Raw genomic sequence first — 21,433 nt, 5'->3', positions numbered from 1 at the left:
TACTGGGAATTTCTCCACAGCTGTGCTTCACGTCACACACAGAGCTCGACCAATTCATTTCACAAGCGTTCGGAATAAATTATTTGCAAAACCGAAAAGGCGCGGTTCACAAAGGGGTATTGAATCGTACAGGGCGAACTGTACGGTTCGGCTTTGAACCGCAAACCGTTGCACTGCTAGATGGAATGGCAGTGACCAGTCAAATTGAGCTTTTGAGAACAACCGCGGGCTTATTCCATTTTCTGTTAAAATGGATCGGACATCTATTGCCGTCAATGGTTAAATGCCAATATGGTCAAATGAAGCACTATCCATTTGAGAATCCAGATTCGTATCTAGTATTATCAAGCAAGTACGTTTCCAGTTTTGTAAATTGACAGAATTTTGCATTCCTAGTTGTCTTTATTTTGATGCTGAGCTTCGTATGGTGCCTTTATCAAAGTGGCTGTGATGTTGTGATGCCACACAAATAATTTTCTCAGGAGACACCTGAGAAAAGATGACAAAATACGAGATATCTTTGTTTTAAATTGAAGGGACCAGCAGGCAGACATAAATCGGTCGTCTCCGAGGGAAAACGGGGCCGTCTGTCTGCTGTATCGATGTCCCATTGATTCAGGCTTTGTGTCTCACCGTCGCCCCCCCCCCCACGCCGCGTCTCCAACGGCGCTACTTAATATGTTTGAGGGGCCTGATGCTTCTCATCTGTAAAAGGCAGAGGTTTGCTTTTTTTCTCTCCTACATAAGATGGCGATGCTGGTGCGGTGGGAAGCAAAATGGGTCGGTGTGAGGCCGCGGCTGCTCTGAAGTGGGCCTGGTGGGACTGCGGGTTTATTGGCTGGAAAGGCGGCAGAGTTGCGAGGGGCCTGAGAACTTGAATGAAAGGAGCTTTTGAAACTTCCCACATCGGCATTAGAGAAATGCCGCTGCTATTCCACGCTTGCACCAACAGCAATATCCAAGAAAACAAACAAACCCGCACACATATGTGGCTTGGCGTATCCATGCATTAACCATATCTGGAAAACACACACACTTTGGCTGCCTTTTTATCAGAGAGTCCGCAAGATGAGACTGGGCTCTAATTGGTCCCGGGGGAGATTGGCAGGGCGAGCGGAGCAACAAGGAGGCCGGCCTCCCCGGGGACCGACAACAGGACGCGGGAAGAAAAGAGCCACCCCGCCACAAGTAGGGATGAGGGGAAATAATTCAGCGAGAAGGAAGTTAGTAGTCGGACCGAATAAGTTGCCCTGATTATAAGCAATAAAAAGACTTACCTACACCATATCTACACTCGCACCCCCTCCTTAGTCCCGCAGGACACGGCAATAGATGCGGAGAGGGGTGGTTTGAGGTGCCTCTTGAACGAGATGAAAAGAATAAGTGATCAGAGTCTCCCTAACCTGCAGCCAACACCTTCGTCTTTCGCCCCTTCAGCAGTTTCTGCACCCGGCGCAGCTGCAGGTGGTTCTCGTGGCGCCGGGTATTGTTCTGGATACGCTGGTGCAGCTCTTCAACCGCAGCTACCGCCCCTGCAGCAAAAAACACACACGACCTCAGTTACTTTACCGCAACGTTTGCCATTGACGGCGATGGACGTTGAAGGGAAAAGGTACCGTTCTCGCACACACCATATAATTGTTTGCATTAGTATAACACATTCATTTAACTATAGTTTAGGCAGACTCCACTCAGTGGCCTTGAACACAGTAAAGTGAATCACCTTATCTGCGCTCATGAGGGGGAAAAGGCAAAACGGTACCGTAGGCACCGTCTAACGGTTTGCATTACTCGAACACACGTAATATAATCAATCAGGAAATAGTATCATTTCTCATATTCACTGTAGGACTGCACTACTCTAACACACCTAATGTAAAATAAATAGCACACCATAGTTACATAGATACATAACGCCATCTTATCACAGAAGCCCAAAACGTGTGCGCCACGACCAAGATTGACGCACCAAACTCTGGCAATCAGTCCTCCCGACAAACGAACAAGGACAAAGACCAGCGCGCTTTGTCCTAAAACAAATACTGCCAGCCTGGATAACAAAGTTGATAGCAGGCGCTTGTGACGTCAAGACCAGCGCCGGTTGCTGTGGCAACCACATCCCATCCACGCACAAACCTAAACAGCCCGAAACCGGCTAGAAAGAGATGATCCCAAAGCAACGCCTGGACACACCTTCAGCCGGCCCACGGACATAAAAAAACACTGGACACTGAGATAAGACAGATTTTGCAGCTCGGAAACACGTAGCCTTGTTTTGGATCCAGAGTTGTCCCTCCGTCATCTGTTTTTGCCTTGTTTTTGACCACTGTCGACGAATAAATTGTCAACCTGTTTTCGGTGAGTGTTCTTCAAACTTTTGAAACATGGAGTCAGTACAAAGGATTAAAATAAGAAGAGAATGCGCGAAGTTCCGCCTTCCCAGTTGGCGCGCGCGGAGGCAGCATTGGCAGAGCGGCACTTTGTTCGGCTGTCGCTGTTTCCGTGCGCCTTGGCTGGGGGGGCGAATTTCAACAACGTCCGATCCATTTCGTCTGGCGGCGATCATTGTCTTAATGTTTTTTTATACTATCTTATTATTCGGTTAGGTATATTATACTTATCGATACAATAATGCAGAGTTTAAACGTGCGTAGGACACCGCTGCCCTTACCCAGTTTTATTGACTAATGCTGTCTCTTTACTTGATAGGGACTAGTATTCTCAAGGTTTATACAGTTTTATAGACTAGACTGTCTTCACGGAGTTTAAGTACGCACAGGACACTGTCCCCCTTAAAACTGGTCAGCCGCGCAAATCCTATCACTCATACTGTACAAAATCACTCATACTGTACATATGGGTGAATGAATTTTCTACCTCGAGATGCCTTCAGTCCTTTGGCTTTGCGAAACCCTCGGCACCCAGATGCAGAGGTGAGGCAACCGAGGACGTTCCCGGGCTTGACAGGATGTCGACTCTGCCTCTGGGAACTCCGGGTATACAACAATCCGGCTCGAAGGACCGATAAAATGTCAAGTTCAAATACAAATCCTTGTCATGCCTTTGTGAGGGTTGTCATGTCCAGGTTGTTGTCTCTTCCTGCTTTATTTTGAAGCCTCACCCTCCTGTTTCCACCACTCACTCTTCCTGCTGTCGCACCTGTCTCTGATTATGATTACCTATTGTTCTCACCAGTGCCCCATTCCTCATGTGCTTAAATTGTTTGTCACTCCCTAGTATCGAGCCAGAGTGACTTTGTCCTTTGTTGCAGCTACTGCCAGCACCCGTAGCTACAGATATTGTACTTAGTAAGTGTTCATAGCGTTTTACCACAGTTTGTTTTTTTATACCTCTATACCAAGTCCTCTGTTGCAGTGACCTACTCCAGTGCATTTTGCCTGGTTCTCTTGTTTCTCGTTTGGATCATTTTTGTTTCATAGCCTGTTATTTCCTCCTTCTGAGCACCCTCAGTTTGTACCTGCCTCTGACCATTTACTGCAGGGGTCCCCAAACTACGGGCCGCGGGCCGGATGCGGCCCGCCTCCACATTTGGGCCGGCCCCTTGAACAAAATTTTTTTTTTTTTCCCCCCCCTTGATAGTGTTATTTATTTCCTGGCTTTTTTTTTCTGTGAAGAACCCAGAGAGGGTTATTTGGTTATTATCGATTTAATTAATAGTGTTATTATTATTTATTATATTGTATTATTAATAGTGTTATTATTATTTATTATATTATATTATAATATATTATATTAATAAGTACTGTACTTGTTTATTATAACAATAAATCAACAAGATAGCAATAACATTATTAACTGTTAAAGCGATCCATGGATAGAAAGATTTGTGGTTCTTAAAAGATAAATGTTAGTACAAGTTATAGAAATTGTATATTAAAACCCTCTTAATGTTTTCGTTTTAATAACATTTGTAAAATTTTCAATCAAAAAATAAACTAGTAGCTCGCCATTGTTGATGTCAATAATTACACAATGGTGCTGAAACCCATAAAATCAGTCGCACCCAAGAGCCAGCAGAGGGTGACAAAACACTATAAAACGCAAGTAACAAGTGCACATGACACTGTGCTGTCATTTTAATCTGTTTGAGCGGGGCATGTGCGTTAAACGCATCAAATATTTAAAGAGCATACGACACCAGAAAAAAGTCTTAAATGGCATTATTATGTGAATTAGAATCATATTTTGAGACGATTCGACCATATACAACAATTTAGCAAAGCGCAGATGACGAGAAATTAGTCTTTTAATCTGCCGGTTAGCCACGCCTACAATTATAGGGCTTTAGCGTCCCCAACAGGTGGATGACGTCAGCGGTAGACTAGGCTCATCGGTTTTACTATTCAGCCCATTGAGGGGGAATTGTTCAGAACGAGGAAAACGAGACGAAGAGAGCTGCAAAATGTCATTGTTTCAGTCTCTCTACTCCCAATATTTTTACAGGATATTCTTTTTATGCAAGTATTTTCCCCAATAGCTATATAAATGGCTTGAGAAGGACCAGTCAGCCCGTCGAGGGGGAACTATTCACAATGAGGAAAACGCGACGAAGAGAGCAGCAAAATGTCATTGTTTCTGTCTCTTTACTTCAATATTTTTACAGGATATTCTTTTTACCCAAGTACTTTCCCCAATTGCTAAATAAATGGCATGGTCATGACAAATAACTTGTGCTAAATGGAATATAAAATAATAAAAATCCATTTATTCAAGACGACATGGCAAAATTACTCCATAATGGTCAAAACAGTCGACTTTACCTTTACTGTCACACCTGCCGAACGATATTTTATGACACCTAAATCGGACATATGTCATTTCCCTTCCCCGGCTTCGGAGAATGTAAACAGACCAGAAGGAGTGACAGCTAGCCGACATGCTAACCCGAACCGAGGGATGTTTCAAAGTCTTCGAAGTGGAAAATCACACATAACTAGCCTGGATTATTTGACATGACGACCCGGTTGTCGAGTTTCTTTGCGGATCGGCAAACCGCCCGGCAGAGAGCAATTTACAGTTCGTTCCCTGGAGGAGGGTGGCTGGAATTGTTGTGTAGCTAACGTGCTAACAGCTAACTGCTAATGAGCGTGAGGATAGCTTTTCACATGCCTATCAATGATCAAACGTAAGTAGTCCTTTATTTAAAGGAATTTTATAGTGTTTACTTTGTAATCACTGTATTCGTATTTGACATAATACAAAACAAGATGTTTACTCACTTCCTTGTAAGTCCAATGGTCCCACAGTAAATATCCACGGTGAATGGGAACCTTTTGAAACTCCAAAAAGGCGCATACGCCTCTCCCGCATACAGAATGATTTTTCTGCAGCCGTTTGGCTGGCGTGATGCAAAAAATAAAAGTATTAATCCGCAAAATCAGCTGAATCCTTCGTCCTCATACACAACAGTACACTGTAGCGTGAAGAGGACGTCTTCTACCGTACACGTCACAGCGCCCTCCTCCTCAATGCGAGACCGAAGCCGGAAGTCACTCATTTTCCTGGCGCGGGATTCAAAAAACTAAATAAATATAGCAATCGCTTCCACACACATCCAAGCGGTCCATATCATTCGGGAGCATAAAATACCGCGTGTATTATGAAATAAACATGCTTTTTCGTGTCACAAGCACTTTAAACGTGATTAATTTTAAAAATTAATTACCGCCCGTTAACACGATAATTTTGACAGCCCTATACTTCATATTATATTGTTATTATTTAAAAAAAAAAAAAAAAATTATTTACTTTTGTTCCGTGAAGAATCCAGAAAGGGTTATTTGATTGTGGCTTTCTGAAAAACAATAGATTTTTACATTTAGGCACTCCTGCAATTGTCACACCTTTTCTGTTGCAAACTGACCCCGGCCCCTCATCAGAGAAGGGAAAAGTTATGTGGCCCTCACAGGAAAAAGTTTGGGGACCCCTGATTTACTGTGTGTTAAATAAAGACTGAATTTTGAACGTGAGTCCACTCCATTCCGTCCAAGTGTGACAATCCATAGGAGGATATTTATGAATACTACACAAAATAAGGAGAGAAGGCACTTAGCTTTTTTAAGAACTTGCAAGGAGAACAGATTGGGACTATACAATGCAATACTAGACTACATAAGACAGTCTCCAAAGTTGTTCTATACCAAAATCCTCCGTTCTCTTTTTTTGTATTTGGGATAGCCCTCTTTATTGTAAGCAATAATTGATTGAAGCAAATATCTGATAAACATCATAATAATTATCTCATTAGTGATCATTAAAATGTAGATAGTTTTGCACAATAATAATTCATCCAGACAAGAAAAAAGATAAAGCCATGAAATTACAGCTGTAAACAAAATCATTAACACATCCGATGAAAGGACGCGTGGCTGATTCTTAATTTGAAGCGCAACATTTCAACTTTTGTTCCGAGGAATACAAGTTTAGATGAACCGGGGCCTCCGGCGACGTGCCTTACTAAAATAATCACCGCCTAATTGGCTCGCTTAACTTCACAACAATTACATTGTAAACCAAACAAGGCATCCGTGTAGACTTTTCCCCTTTGTTATGCGCGCTTGGAATATTTTATATCGGCTGCCTCGGAAAAACAACAACTTCTAATTACCGTATTCTTGACATGAGATCTGGCCGAGGCATTAATAATACATCGAGCCCATTAGACACGCTGAAGAAATCTTACAATACTTGAAGCACTTATTTACTGTTTAGACAGCATTTGACCATGGAACAACACGGAGGACTTTTACGGCAAAGTCTCAGCTTCATTTCTTGGGTCGTACTTGTTAGCGTGCTTCAGGGTGTCATTGTAAGCAGGCAAATAAAAAGTCCCAAAGTGCTGCAATTATAACAATTAAATTGAGCCAAAATGCAAAGCAAGGCGGAAACGAAAAGCTTCAGGGGAGAACGACAACACAAGACAAAACAACAACAACAAAGTTCTTGGAGTGTGCTCGCTTCCTTAATCAGATACAATGTGATTTGTCAGAAATATCTTTTTAAAATAATTCCCTTTGCAATACAATCGAGCTGACGGTGGAAAGTTCTTCTCCCCGCCCGGCGCGCAAGTATACCCGACCCCCATGAAAAGCAGCAGAGTTTAAAAACAGATCACTAATGAGAAGAGGAAGAGGCGATGGTGGAGCACTTTCAGATATGTACCTTCATCTTAGAGTCACGGGCTGTTTTAATTTGTAAGCAAAGGCAGCACATCAGCAATGAGATTTTAATTGATACACATAAATAATTCCTTGTGTATATTCGCACTTCAGTCGACTTCGCTGTTTATTTGACGACTGAAATGAGTCATTATCGGGATTTGTGTTGATGTTGAAGGACTTTATTTATTAATATCGCGTCTGCTTAATAGCCTCTGATCCACTCCCAATTAATTATGTCAAAATCCACATCAAACCAGAACTTGCACTCGCGTTGAGCTTTGCCTCGCTTTCATTTCTCCACTGGCCGTAGCCATGCTGCGACAATAACAGCAAATGGAGAATGAAAGGGAACGCGAACGCCGTCTTTGTTCGCCAAATGAAGATAATAAGGGCATAGACTTCATAATGTATTGACAAGACACGTGGCGCGGGGCCGATCCATAGGGGGCATATCTTCGTCATAGCTGACCGAGTGGAAACACAAAGAGCTTTTTCCATTGAAAATTCTTGTGAATAAATGCTTAAATCACTGAATTCTTTATAGATATGGACGTAAAACAGTCTCGATTCTTGCTTAAAAGCAAAAAAAAAAAAAAAAAAAAAGACGTGCAGGTAAGCATTTATTTTAAGTAAATATTGCGAACTATGAGGCTAGTCGGTATGGAAATTAGCGGCCGCCATATCTACCCAAAGAGCTTTTTCTGTTGAAAATTGTTGTGAATAAATGCTTAAATCCCTGAATTCTTTATAGATATGGATGTAAAACAGTCTCGATTCTTGGTTAAAAGCAAAAAAAAAAAACATGCAGGTAAGCATTTATTTTAAGTAAATATTTTGCGAACTATAAGGCTAGTCAGTAAGGAAATTAGCGTCCGCCATATGTAAACAAAGACTTTTTTCCATTGAAAATTCTTGTGAATAAAAGCTTAAATCCCTGAATTCTTTACAGATATGGACGTAAAACAGTCTCGATTCTTGGTTAAGAGCCAAAAAAAAAAAAAAAAACTGTGCAGGTAGCATTTATTTTACGTAAATATTGCGAAGTATAATGCCAATGCTGAAGCGGCCATTTTCTCCCATTGATTTTTATTCACGTTTCAAAATATATGCATAGTATGAAAAATATAATAATTACCTTGAATTTTCGAACTAATCACTCCTGATACAATCCTTCCTGTTTTTATGCGGTACAGCTTTCGTACTTTTTCAACCTAAATCCGGCGTTAGATCGCTGCATGTGAGCAACTGCTAATATGAAGCGGAGTGTTGGACAGCGCCCTTCGGGAAGGTGTGACGCAGTGAATGGGGAGTGTGTAATGTCAATACATTATGAAGTCTACGATAAGGGCTTCTTGTGGGACAGTAGACATTTTAGCTCTCTGTATTTTCCCTCCAAATTTGACTCCGAGTCCCCCCCAATCCCTTTTTGTGACCTGCGATTTAAATTGCACCATCCAATACGCATCACTTGTTGTTGCCTTGCAGCGACTAAAACCTGAAATTACATGGAAACGTGTGAACGCAAACCTTAGCATCACCCACTTAATCGAGGGATGGAGAGCGTTTATCGCTTAACAATAAAAAAAAAAAATTGTTGACCTTGACATGCAGCGGGGTTTGGGAGGTGTGATTATATAGACAGGAACACAATCGCGAGAGGCACTTACGTGAAAGCTGTTGGAACTCTGGGTTATCTGGTCTCGTGTTGGCAGTCATCTCCTGCAGTAAACGTTTATACCTGAGAAAACACAATTGTGTTATTTATCAAAAACATAATCTGAAAGAGGTCCACCTTTGATTATCTTATCCATGTTGATTAGTGTTAGTAATGCAAGTCCTCTTTTTCCCTATAATGATTCAACCTTAGAATGCACTGATTGATTTTTTTCAGATTTCATTTTCAAATGAAAATTGCCAATTTGGAAGCTTGAACATGCTCGCAAAACTCAACTCACCACAATTTGCACATACGTGCGGCTTTGCGTGAATTTCAATAATTTTGCAACGTTGCGAAAAAAAAATGTAACAAAATGGCTCAGTGGCGCCCCCTTGAATTTCTAAAAAAGGCCTGTCCAGTTAAGTTTTTTTCAACATAGAGCGATGAAATTTGGAGAGTAGATACGTCGTGCAAAACTGTTCCAAAAAGGCTCTTACACCCATATTCCAAACCCAACAGGAAATCGGGTATTTTGGATTATTTTGTTATCGATTAACAGGGTGCACAATGAGACCTTGGTGCCTAGGGAGTTAGTTGGATCCTCCTCAAAATTAGTGAGAATGTTCATGAGACATATGAGATCTTAAGTTCTCAAAATGGTGAGTTTTCATTCACGGGCCTGACCTGGGCGAGACGCCAAAGTTGGCCATTTTTTGGGCAAAACACCAAATTCAGAAAATGACTATGAACTCTGCTTGGGTTTTCTCCAGGAACTCCGGTTTCCCCCCACATCCCCCCCAAAAAACATGCATTGTAGGCTGATTGAACACTCTAAATTGTCCGCAGGTATGAATGTATCCGCACGGATGGACTATGAACTCCCTCATACAACGTTCAATCTGACATGTATATGAGGTATCCCAGCATGAACACGACTGCATTGAAATATTACTCCCTAGGTCTGGCGCCCCCTAGTGGGAACAGGAAATGCCTTTTTTTTGAGACAGGCTCCTCCTCTGAGGTTTGTACCCTGTAGGGGTCATTTGCATCAACTCTGTAGCGCCGACTAGTGGCAATACAAAGTCACTTATTTTACTAGTACAGAATGCTGCAGCCAGAGTCCTCACAAATACAAGGAAGCTGGACCACATTACACCGGTTTTGAAATCGCTACACTGGCTTCCAGTGAGTCAAAGGATAGACTATAAAATACTACTGCTCGTCTACAAAACACTTAATGGCCTTGGACCAAAATACATGCTTGACTTGTTAGATTCCTATGAGACATATAGACCCCTAAGGTCGTCTGGAACGGGTCTTCTGCATGTTCCAAGAACAAGAACCAAGCAGGGTGAGGCAGCATTTAGTTATTATGCTCCTCACCTCTGGAACAAGTTACCCGAACGTCTGAAGTATGCTCAAACTGTTAGCTCCTTTAAATCAGGGCTAAAAACGCTTTTGTTTAGCACTGCATATCCATAACTGTCTATATATTTCAATCTACCTGCCTTCTATTCCTGTTGTGCTTATCTCCATTGCTGATTTCAATGATTATTAGTAGTAGTAGTTTTTGCTTTATTTTTATTTTTGTTTTATTTTTATTTATTTATTTTTATTCTGTGATTAAAATGCGATCTTTTGTCTTGGTTTTTACGTTGTGTTGATTTAAATGTGATTTTTATGGTCTTCACGTGATGCAAAGCACTTTGAATTGCCTTGTGTTGAATTGTGCTATATAAATAAATTTGCCTTGCCTTGCCTTGCCTCATACATGTCCAGTTCTTTTCAGGTTGGTCATTGTAGTCTCAAGACCTTTTGTAAGACTATAATTTAAGGCCCATGTCCACACATTGCTGTCTGTTGCAGTGACTATCCTTTGCTCACCTTTAAAAGGAAGTAGATTTTTTTCAGGGACTTAGGCAGCTAATAGACCCACAAAACTTAGCACATTTGGTCAAAGTCGCCCAATTAGAAGATTCATTTTGGTGTCGAATATGGGCGGGGCTGCACAGCTCAGTAGCGCCTCCTTTATTGTACGACTCTCTTCAATAGGGGCATTTTCACCTAGGTGTGTGAATATTTGTAATCCCCCCAAAAAAAGAGGTGAGTTCCGAGAAAGTTCGGTTCTCTGGAGATGATGAGGGAGACGATCTGCCACCACCCTGATTTGCATGCCGTCCGAGTTGCGCCAAAGTGCGAGGGCCCGTTCAGTCCTGCTTGCAGGCCTAGTTTTTTTTTTTTTTTTTTTCACGTTGCCTGCCTCTATAGCCTTTTCTTTGTGCAATCGGGGTTAGTTGCAGATAGTGGTGCCATTGAGTGAAGTCATTCAGCTGGCAAGAAGACCAGCTGCTTAACACACCCCTGCGACCTGACAATTTGCTGGTACAAGTCAAATAGAATCTGTTTGTAGTTATTACTAGTGTTTAACCTTAAGCCTGTTCCTTATCACCAATTTGAAATCGCAATTCTCTTGTCATGTGTGCATAGTGCCTGTCAAAAAATTGAACGCCCTACTTTGGAAATAAAAAAAGCTTCTCCTTTTTCTTACCCTAGACTTCTTATGCGCTTCAAAAGAGGTTATGCCAGGAAGCAGCTTTAAACAGGTTTTTTCTAGTAGTAAATTCACTGTTGCGTTATGCACTTAATACCTACTGAACTGAACGGTATGGCCTTGTGGGAGCATGGCAATATGAAAAGTAAATACAGTTATCAAGTGGCAACACTTGTTCATTTTTTTTTCCTTGGCAGGAATGCATCGGGAACTCTTCATATTCTTTTCTACATGAAACCATAAAGAGGAAAAACTAGTATCTCCTTTACAGATACTGGGCAAAAATTCTGTTGCATAAAAGAGCAGTATTGGACTGAACTCGCTGGCTTCCTTTGACGGCGATAGACGGCAATGTATGAGTGCCGTGCTGCTGTAAACACGCATTCATTTTGTGGGGGCTTACCAGCAGGCTATTGTGCAGCTAAGACAGTGGGTGGAGGGGGTGGAAGATGCGAAGGAGGGCACTGAGCATGTACTCAATTACTGATTAGAAATGAAATGAATGCCTAACAAGCTCCAATTAAGCCTACATCAATTAAGCCACACTTAAGAAGAAGAAATAATTCCAGTTCTTTCTTTCCTTGTATCATCTTGTAGTAACAAATGCATTACAGACATTATTAGCAATGGGCGCCCTTGTTTTTTTCCTTCTCCCAGGAAGTTGAGACGAAATTCTAATTACAGTACCAGCGTAACAAAGGAAAGCCTCTAATGAGCATTATTACAGCTGATTTCAAATAATGTAAATGACACTTACTTGTTAAGCTGCCCTGTCCCACTCATTAGCACCACAGCAAAGAAAGATAATGAGACAATAACATATTCCCAACAACTTCGATATTTTCTGTATAAAGTATGGAGCTGGTAGTTTGATGCACCTACCACCACGACAACACGAATCACGGATTTAATGCAGATTCGTGTATCCATGCATCAATTTAACGACATAAATGCGTTCATAATCAGCTTAGGAAATGTTGCTATTTGTAAACAAGAGAATGCGAAGAACAATTCATGAAAACACCTTGCGGATGTTGTTTGCTTGGTTCAATTGGTGCACAACAAACGCATGTTAAACTACAGTGGTATGAAAAAATATTTGAACCATTTAGAATTTTGTTTTTACATTTCTGCGTAAAATCACCGTCAAATGTGATCTGATTTGGTCAAAATCACACAGATGAAAATACAGTGTTTGCTTTAACTAAAACCACCCAAACATTTATAGAGTTTTCATATTTTAACGAGGACAGCATGCAGACAATGACAGAAGGGGGAAGAATGGGTAAGTAAACCCTATGCCTAGGGAGACTTAAAGACCAATTGAAACCAATTTTTACCAAACATTTTAAGTCAGGTGTGTGCGCAATCACTGATGAGTGGTTTAAAGCTGCCCTGCCCACTATAAAACACACACCTGGTAAGAATTGTCTTGATGAGAAGTATTTTCTGATGTATATCACGGCTCGGTCAAAAGAGCTGTCTGAAGACCAGCGATCAAGGATTTGTATAAAGCTGGGAAAGGATACAAAACCATCTCTAAAAGTCTGGATGTTCATCAATCGACAGTCAGAAAAGTTGTCTACAAATGGAGAGAGTTTTGCACTGTTGTTTCTCTCCCAAGGAGTGGCCGTCCACCAAAGATGACGCCAAGAGTTCAGCGCAGAATATTCAGAAAGGTAAAAAAAGAACCCTGGAGTGTGTGCTACAGACTTACACAAATCACTGGCACAGTCCAATATCTCTGTGCACACATCAACTATATGTAAAACTGAATGGTGTTCATGGGAGGACTCCACGGAGGAAGCCACTGCTGTCTAAAAAAACATTGTTGCTCATTTAATGTTGGTAAAAAGGGACTTGGACACTCCACAGAATGCAAAATATTTTGTGGACTGATGAAACCAAAGTTGGTTTGGAAATAGCACACAACGTCATGTGTGGAGGAAAAATGGAACAGCTCACCTACATCAACACCTCATCCCCACCGTGAAGCATGGTGGAGGGCGCATCATGATTTGGGGCTGTTTCGCTGCCTCAGGGCCTGGGCAACTTGCAATCATCAATGGAAGAATGATTTCAGAGGTTTATCACGATGTTTTGCATGAAAACCTGAGGCCATCTGTCAGACAGTTAAAGCTAAAAAGAGGATTGATGCTGCAACAAGACAATGGTCCAAAAGACAGAAGTAAATTAACTTCAGAATGGTTTAAGAAGTGTTCTTCTAAATACATGTTCCGGAGTGGCCAAGTCAAAGTCCAGACTTGAACTCCATTGAGATGCTTCGGCATTACCTAAAGACAGCGATTCATGCCAGACATCCCAGGAATCGACTGAACTACAGCAGTTCTGCACAGAAGAATGGGCCGAATTGTTTCAGAAGAACAAAACACACGTTCTGCAGTGGCCAAGTCTTCTTTCATTGTTTGCAAACTATCCTCATTAAAATATGAAAACCTATAAATGTTTGGGTGGTTTTAGTTACAGCAGACACTGTTTTTACATCTGTGTGATTTTGACAATGCTCAGATCACATTTGTTGGTGATTTTATGCAGAAATGTGAGAAATTCCAAAAGGTTCAGATACTTTTTCATACCGCTGTACACTACAGCACATACATGAACATATAGCGCAAATCAAGAGTCTCAAACACTTTTGCAGTTTGGTATTTTACTTTATAATTTTTTCATGTTTCTGGCAAGAAAATTTGTCTTTTTTGAAAAGCCGCTTTGTATGAAAGGCAAGTGTCCATCCAATTTCCTGATTGCCCCAGTTCACAATGAGCTCACATTCAATCATCTTTAATCTTCTCATCCCCGATTTTACATGTTGCTTGTAAATGGAGGTGCCTAAATGAAGCAATTGGTTTCATTGCCAGCCTTTGATTTAATACGAACAATGGAGTACAGGGTCAGAAACAAAATAAAAAATAAATAACAGCACCCTACCTGCAGACCACATCTTTTAGAAAATGTTTCAAAGGAAATTAATCAAAAGTTTGTCCTTGTCTGGAGGAGCTTTCCTGCGCCAGGCTGTAGGGGATGACTGAATAAGTGCCCGAGCACACAAAAGCAGCTAATTTGAAAGCCCACCTTGTCAAATGGAAGATGAATTCAAGTATGGCAGCCAAGTACAACACCCAACTAGACGGTTCACAATGCTTCGCAAGAATGACAATGACCCAAAGACCTCTGGTTTTGTATGCCTTTTACATAGAACATACTCCTCCTCTGAAGCAAGCCTCGCGCTGGGTCAACGCTTTGTTACGCTAAATTGTGCTTGGCATAGAGCACACGTATCCCAAGGCCTGCTGCCATTTCTATAAGAGCTAAAACTCCATTATTGACATAAATGTGGCCGATGCAGGCAGAGAAGGTTGTTATTCAGCGCCACAATCAACTTGAGACCCCATCACTGTCATAACGCTGAACTCAACACAGAGGAGACAGACGACTCCTCCGCTCGGCTCTTGTGAACGCCACTTAATAAAGGCAATTATTTTAGTCGTCCCCCTTGCAGCAACATAAGTATTCGCACCCCGGGCTTCGCTCGCCATCCATCATCCTTAAACGGTGATACGGGACAACAATTTTCTTGCCGTTCTCAGTGACGGAGTCGGAGCCAGGGAAGGTAAGGCGCCAGCCAGGGATGATTATCTCCATGCCACTTAAAATCATCGCAGAATTAGACACGTCCCTCGAGCCTCCCGACTTTCGCGGAGGACGACAGACGAATCAATGATAATGACGGGAAGTGGACAAGGAAACCCTGAGCAACACAAGGTTGCACTGGAGACTGATTATGTGTCAGAGACAGTCACAGATAATTGTATAGCAGAGGCACAATGACATTTTTCCCCCAAATGCGTTTTACTGCTGAATATTTCAGAAAAAAAAACAATAAGTCAAGTGAAAAAAGCTTGTAGCTTATTATCCAAGGTTATTTTTGTACAAATTAACCAAGTGGCTATAAACAATTGTCTTGTTATGCTCTTTATTACTTGCCTGGCTCTGCCAGACTATTCTCCACTGAGAGAAATAGTCTGGGAACCATCCCATTTACGGCCTTTTCGAGCAGATACAAAATCAATCGACAAATCAGATTTGTTTATTTGCGTGACGTGTTCTTCACGAGCAACGTCACTCTTGCGCGTCGAAAGTCGTCTCTTCAACAACACAGATGGTGAACGGCAGAGCCGAGAATATGTTCCAGTCCACGGTAAAATCAGTTTTAAATGACCAAAAACACATCGACACGAGTCATTGACAACAGTCTGTCTCGCGCTAGCCATGTTGAATAAACTCCGCTCTCTTCGTATGTTTACTTCCGCGCGCAGGTCCCTCGTCCTGCCGTCGCCATTTTACTAACGTCACGTCTGCCCGTCGTCGATTGGTCCACTCCGCTGTCTGTTTGCTGTGGTTTGCTCCGCCCTGGAAATTGTATCTGAGTGAATGGTGGCCAGACTCAATAGCTGGAACAGCGGTGAGTCTGGTGTACCAGGCAACTTTATTACATCGCCACAGCACAATTTATTAGGGCTGCAGCTATCGATTATTTTAGTAGTCGATTAATCGATGAATATTTAGTTCGAATAATCGAGTAATCGGATAAGGAACATCAATATTAAAATACCTGAAACGGTATTTAAAAAAAAAATAATAATAAATGAGGATCTATGTACAACAACAAAAAAACAATTGGCTAACTTACATAGTAAAAGTCCGCTAGCTTAAATGCTATAAGATGCTAACTTTTTTTTTTTTTTTTTTTTTTTTTTTTACAATGGTCTTAACAAATGGTTCAGACACATATTCCCACAAAAAATGGCTAAATATACTTATAAACTAAAATATGAATGTGTTAAAAAAAAAAAAAAAACTTTAGCGCAAACAAAAGCTTAGGTTGGTCTTAACAGGGAGCAGCTGGATTCAGCCGTGTGACTAGAGGGCAGTGGATCCACCCAAATCAATACAGCTAAATGCAAACACTTTCAAAACAAAGCATTACAAGGCCACTTTAATTAAATGAATACTCGAAGCAGCAAAATTTTAATTCAAATCTTTTTTTCTAATCGAATACTCGAGTTGATCGATTAATCGTTGCAGGACTACAATTTATTATTCAGCAGCTTTAGCGCCGGATAAGTAAATGCATGTTTTACATCAAACATTTAAGCAGGCGTGTACAAACCAGGACATTATTACGTGAATGTGACATGTTAGAAAAATCAGAGTGTAATTTTGGATTCAGCACGCTGCTAAAAATCATATTGTTCCTCAATGTTATTTATTTTTTCTAAATAATAATACTGTGAATTGTAATTTTTTTAAGGAGTATTTTGGCCCATTCCTCCATGCAGATCTCCTCTAGAGCAGTGATGTTTTGGGGCTGTCGTTGGGCAACACGGACTTTCAACTCCCTCCTCACCTCGTGGTGTCAAAATTATAACAAGAATGGGGAGAAAAAAATCCCAGAACCACATGGGGGGACCTAGTGAATGACCTACAGAGAGCTGGGACCACAGTAACAAAGTCTACTATCAGTAACACAATGCGCCGCCAGGGACTCAAATCCTGCACTGCCCGACGTTTCCCCCTGCTGAAGAAAGTACACGTCCAGGCCCGTCTGCGGTTCGCTAGAGAGCATTTGGATGATCCAGAAGAGGACTGGGAGAATGTGTTATGGTCAAAAGAAACCAAAATAAAACTTTTTGGTAGAAACATAGGTTCTCGTGTTTGGAGGAAAAGGAATATTGAATTGCACCATACCCACTGTGAAGCATGGGGGTGGAAACATCATGCTTTGGGGCTGTTTTTCTGCAAAGGGACCAGGACGACTGATATGTGGAAAGGGAAGAATGAATGGGGCCATGTATCAAGAGATTTTGAGTGAAAATCTCCTTCCATCAGCAAGGGCATGGAAGATGAGACGTGGCTGGGTCTTTCAGCATCCCAAACTCACAGCCAGGGCAACAAAGGAGTGGCTTCGTAAGAAGCATTTCAAGGTCCTGGAGTGGCCTAGCCAGTCTCCAGATCTCAACTCCATAGAAAATCTGCGGAGGGAGTTGAAAGTCTGTGTTGCCCAACGACAGCCCCAAAACATCACTGCTCTAGAGGAGATCTGCATGGAGGAATGGGCCAAAATACCAGCAACAGTGTGTAAAAAGCTTGTGAAGAATTACAGAAAACATTTGGCTTCCGTTATTGCCAACTAAGCGTACATAACAAAGTATTGACATGAACTTTTGATATTGACCAAATACTTTTTTTCCACCATGATTTGCAAATAAATTATTTAAATATCAAACAATGTGATTTTCTGTTTTTTTTTTTTTTCCACATTCTGTCTCTCATGGTTGAGGTTTAACCATGTTGACAATTACAGGCCTCTCTAATATTTTCAAGTGGGAGAACTTGCACAATTAGTGGTTGACTAAATACTTATTTGTCCCACTGTATGTAGAAAGGACAAAAACACCTGTAATCATAACTGCTGTTTCTGTTGAATTATCAAATACAAAACTATTTCTGTTGAATTTTTATCTTAAGTTGAATCAACATTATCAAGCTTCAAAACGTTTGGTTGAGCATATTTGGTTGTCAAGGAGACGTCAATATTACAAATTTTGACCCCCCCAAAATTTTGCCTTTTGGGTCCAAAATATTGATTATATCAGTGACGAAAAGGACAGTTTAGACATGAAGGTTATGGTGTCCTGAAAAAAGGGACCCAACCAGGCTATTGTGAACATTTTTTTCTTTGAAATATTGTCAGGATTACGCGGGCAGACAGGTTGTGTGTGGACCCAAATGCAGGGAAAGGGAAGCGAGGCAAAAAAGGCAGTGCAAAAATAATGTAATTGAGGCAGACAGAAAAAACAAAGTACAAACCAAAACTGAGGTGATCCCAAAAAACACTGTAGCAAACAAAACTCAGGTCACTAACAAAGGGCTTGATATCAAAAACTTACGTCGAGGAACACAAGGACTTGGACGGAGAAAACTTGAGAGCACTGACGAGCACATCGGCATTGACATTGACAATGACGCAACAAGGAGTGACAAGAAACTGGGTGCTTATATACACACACACGCAGACAAGGGGTAACGAGACAACGAAGAACAGCTGGGTAACACAGGAAGATGCAGATTAGAGGATACACTAGGAGAAGGTACAACAGGTGAAATCAATGGGCAATCACAGGGACAAGTCACACTAGGAGAAACCCAATACAAACCCAAACAAATATAAAGGCAACAGCAAAGGCATGCAAATTCGGACAAAATAGGCTCAGGTTTTAAAGGGTTAACTAAGAGGGCTGACAGTGAACAGGTTATCCCAGTTAAATAGATTGGATGTCTATTGCCATCGATGAGTTGGGGGGAAAAAAAGTTTGCAGTCTTCTCACCAGCAAGTTGGATGAATGCAACCTGTCAAGGGCTTAATAATACATCTGTAATGATGATGATGAGCACAAAATATACCTAATTAAAATGCAAACAAGAGGCTTGATAAACCAGTGTCACCAAATGCGCCACACTGGAAAGCGCATTTCACATGATTTCTTTTCTTGTTCCACTAATTAACAAGCGAGATCAGGACCGCATGAAATTACAGCGAACGCAAATCGGTACTTAACAAACGAGATCTTGACAGTTTGCGGACGGACGGAGTACTTACGTGGGTGCTACATCAAATAATAATAATAATTATACTGTATCTGTCACCGAGACAATAGATTGTGCAAAAACAAGTCGTGTGTGAAATCGGTGACACGTTAAGGAAATGCTGGGATGTGATGATAAAATAACAGTTTGTTAGAAACAGGTTTTAGAAGACTGTGATGTTTTGTGATGGGAAAACTAACAGCATTGTTTGCTGTAAAAATAATCTTTTAGGCATGTACTATTTATTTACAGTGTATTGGGAAAAGAATACCTTTGAGATGGCTCGGATGTACTTAACATAATGTAAAAATAATATTGTTATTGCAAGTGTAAGCATGTTGAAGTGGAGGGGGAATAAGGGGTGGGGGCTATTGTTTAGATTTATAATAGTTACAGTTAATGCTTAGTATGCAAGTATCATTTCAATTGATGTGAGTGAGTGTATTTTGCATATTCTTGGAGGTTTGTAGAACAACATTCTTCAAAGAGACATTTATCGTATAAAACTTTGTGGTTAAAAGGCTACATGTGCTCTCTGTACAGAGAAATATGACTCAATCACTGGTTGTTAAACTTACTGATCAATCCGCTCGATTGGCAGTTGAAGCAAGTCCTCCAGCTTGTGGTTGTTGAACTCAGGTCGAGCTTCCTGAAGTTTCTTAAAGCGCCTGAAGGCCTTGTTTTTCTTCAGCTGGATCTAAATCAACAAAGGAATACAATTTATTGTAAAAGCTCAATTAAGACACAGCTGCTGCAAAGTACAAAACCATCATTTTCAAGGCTGTTCAGTGTACATAATGTCATTCATTCCAATTCCATATTAGTTTTTTTTTTTTATCCGTCTTCCCTTGAACTAAACTCGGGGCACAATATTTTTCTGAGAAATGTCCTCCAAACAATACTTGACATGATACATTTGTTACATCAAGTAGTCTTTGACGTGGTGATTGAATGCAACAACATAAACAATGTACTCTGTCTCCAATGCATGCACCACATAATGGTTGTGACATTACCCAAGGAAAGGAGTGCCTATCCTATTTTCCTCCCGCTAAGCAATATCTGCATTCAGCTTGTACAACCGATGATGGACATAACCGTGACGACCCCTGCAACTCATGTCATACTCCCACTAACAAACCCGAAAATCCCCCTCTTGTTACTCATTATGCCTGGGCTGCAGAAGGTGCGAGCGCCGCTGATGTCATTAAATATGCATCTGCACGTCATGTCGGCCTGAGTACGTGTCAACATTTGGGTGACATAAAGTCCGAAACTTGTCACTCATGTTAGTTGTGAAAATAAACCTGTCATGGCTAGTGTAGTTAACTCTTTGGCTGTCACTGACGGACTTAGCTTAGCTCGCTTTTTTAGTTCAAATGGATTGGACGTTTACTCGTGACAAACTAATTTAAAGGACGAAAAAAGCCTATCATCGTAACTATCATCGTAAATGGCACTGAAAGAGAGATGCTGTGTTCAGACAGCAGGCATATCTGATTCCAGTCGAATACCTCTTCAAATCTGATTTTTAGGACTGACTGCAACACTATTACCGTAGTGGCCCGAATATAAGACGGCCTTGATTATAAGACGACCCCCCAGTATCAAGTTTGAAAAAAGACTTTTTGAACACCAAATTAATTTTTATACAGAAAATCATTACAGTACAGTACAGTAATATCTGAACATTTAAATATGTAAACTAAAGTGCAATCACATTCGTAAACGAATGGCTTCTGGTTTTGGAAATGTAAATAAACCAATATATTGTGATAAAACAACAAAATTGCAATCACTGCATTAACCATCAAAGTGAAGTCTAACTGTAACTGTAGTCTTGAAACAAATCTGTCATGACAGAACATCGCTTCAATGATATCTAGCGCCATCTAGCGTCGTGAATGGGGAGAGTAGCTGAGATCTGTCATGACAGAACATCGCTTCAATGATATCTTGCGTCATCTAGCGTCGTGACTGGGTATAATGTCTAGACCGCGAATATAAGACGACCCCCTCTGATAGTGTCATGTCATAATTACGACGGTCTTATGACAGTCTTATGACGCCGCTGTCAAATAAAGTTTTCCCTGTTAACCCAAATAAATCAACACATAAGCCGCACTGGAATAATAATAAATAAAGAAAATAAATAAGGAAAAAAAGTAGCGGCTTATAGTCCGAAAATGACGGTGCTAGCATTTGGAACTACTGTATTGTCCCGAATATAAGACGGCCCTGATTATAAGACGACCCCCTCTTTTTCAAGACTCAAGTTTGAAAAAACACTTTTTGAACACCAAATTAATTTTCATAAGGAAAATAATTACAGTACATCTGAAACAAATGATTATGACAATATACTTGAGAGAAAAA

General features: G+C 40.9%; 1 protein-coding gene across 1 annotated transcript in view; it reads right to left on the bottom strand.

Moving 5' to 3' along the window:
* arhgef39 (Rho guanine nucleotide exchange factor (GEF) 39) overlaps positions 1 to 21,433 on the bottom strand; it is a 51,234-nt gene that overhangs the window by 17,430 nt on the left and 12,371 nt on the right. The window contains exons 5-7 of the mRNA XM_057855136.1: positions 19,636 to 19,754; positions 8,849 to 8,919; positions 1,404 to 1,532 (exon numbers count right to left, since the gene is read on the bottom strand). Coding sequence (XP_057711119.1) covers positions 1,404 to 1,532; positions 8,849 to 8,919; positions 19,636 to 19,754 — 319 coding nt within the window. The remainder of the gene's footprint in view (positions 1 to 1,403; positions 1,533 to 8,848; positions 8,920 to 19,635; positions 19,755 to 21,433) is intronic.

This window comes from Corythoichthys intestinalis, chromosome 13 (genome assembly GCF_030265065.1).
Source record: "Corythoichthys intestinalis isolate RoL2023-P3 chromosome 13, ASM3026506v1, whole genome shotgun sequence".
In the NCBI taxonomy this organism is placed as follows: Eukaryota; Metazoa; Chordata; class Actinopteri; order Syngnathiformes; family Syngnathidae; genus Corythoichthys; species Corythoichthys intestinalis.
Note: the sequence above shows the minus strand (reverse complement) of the source record. Positions and strands in the feature narration are given on the sequence as shown.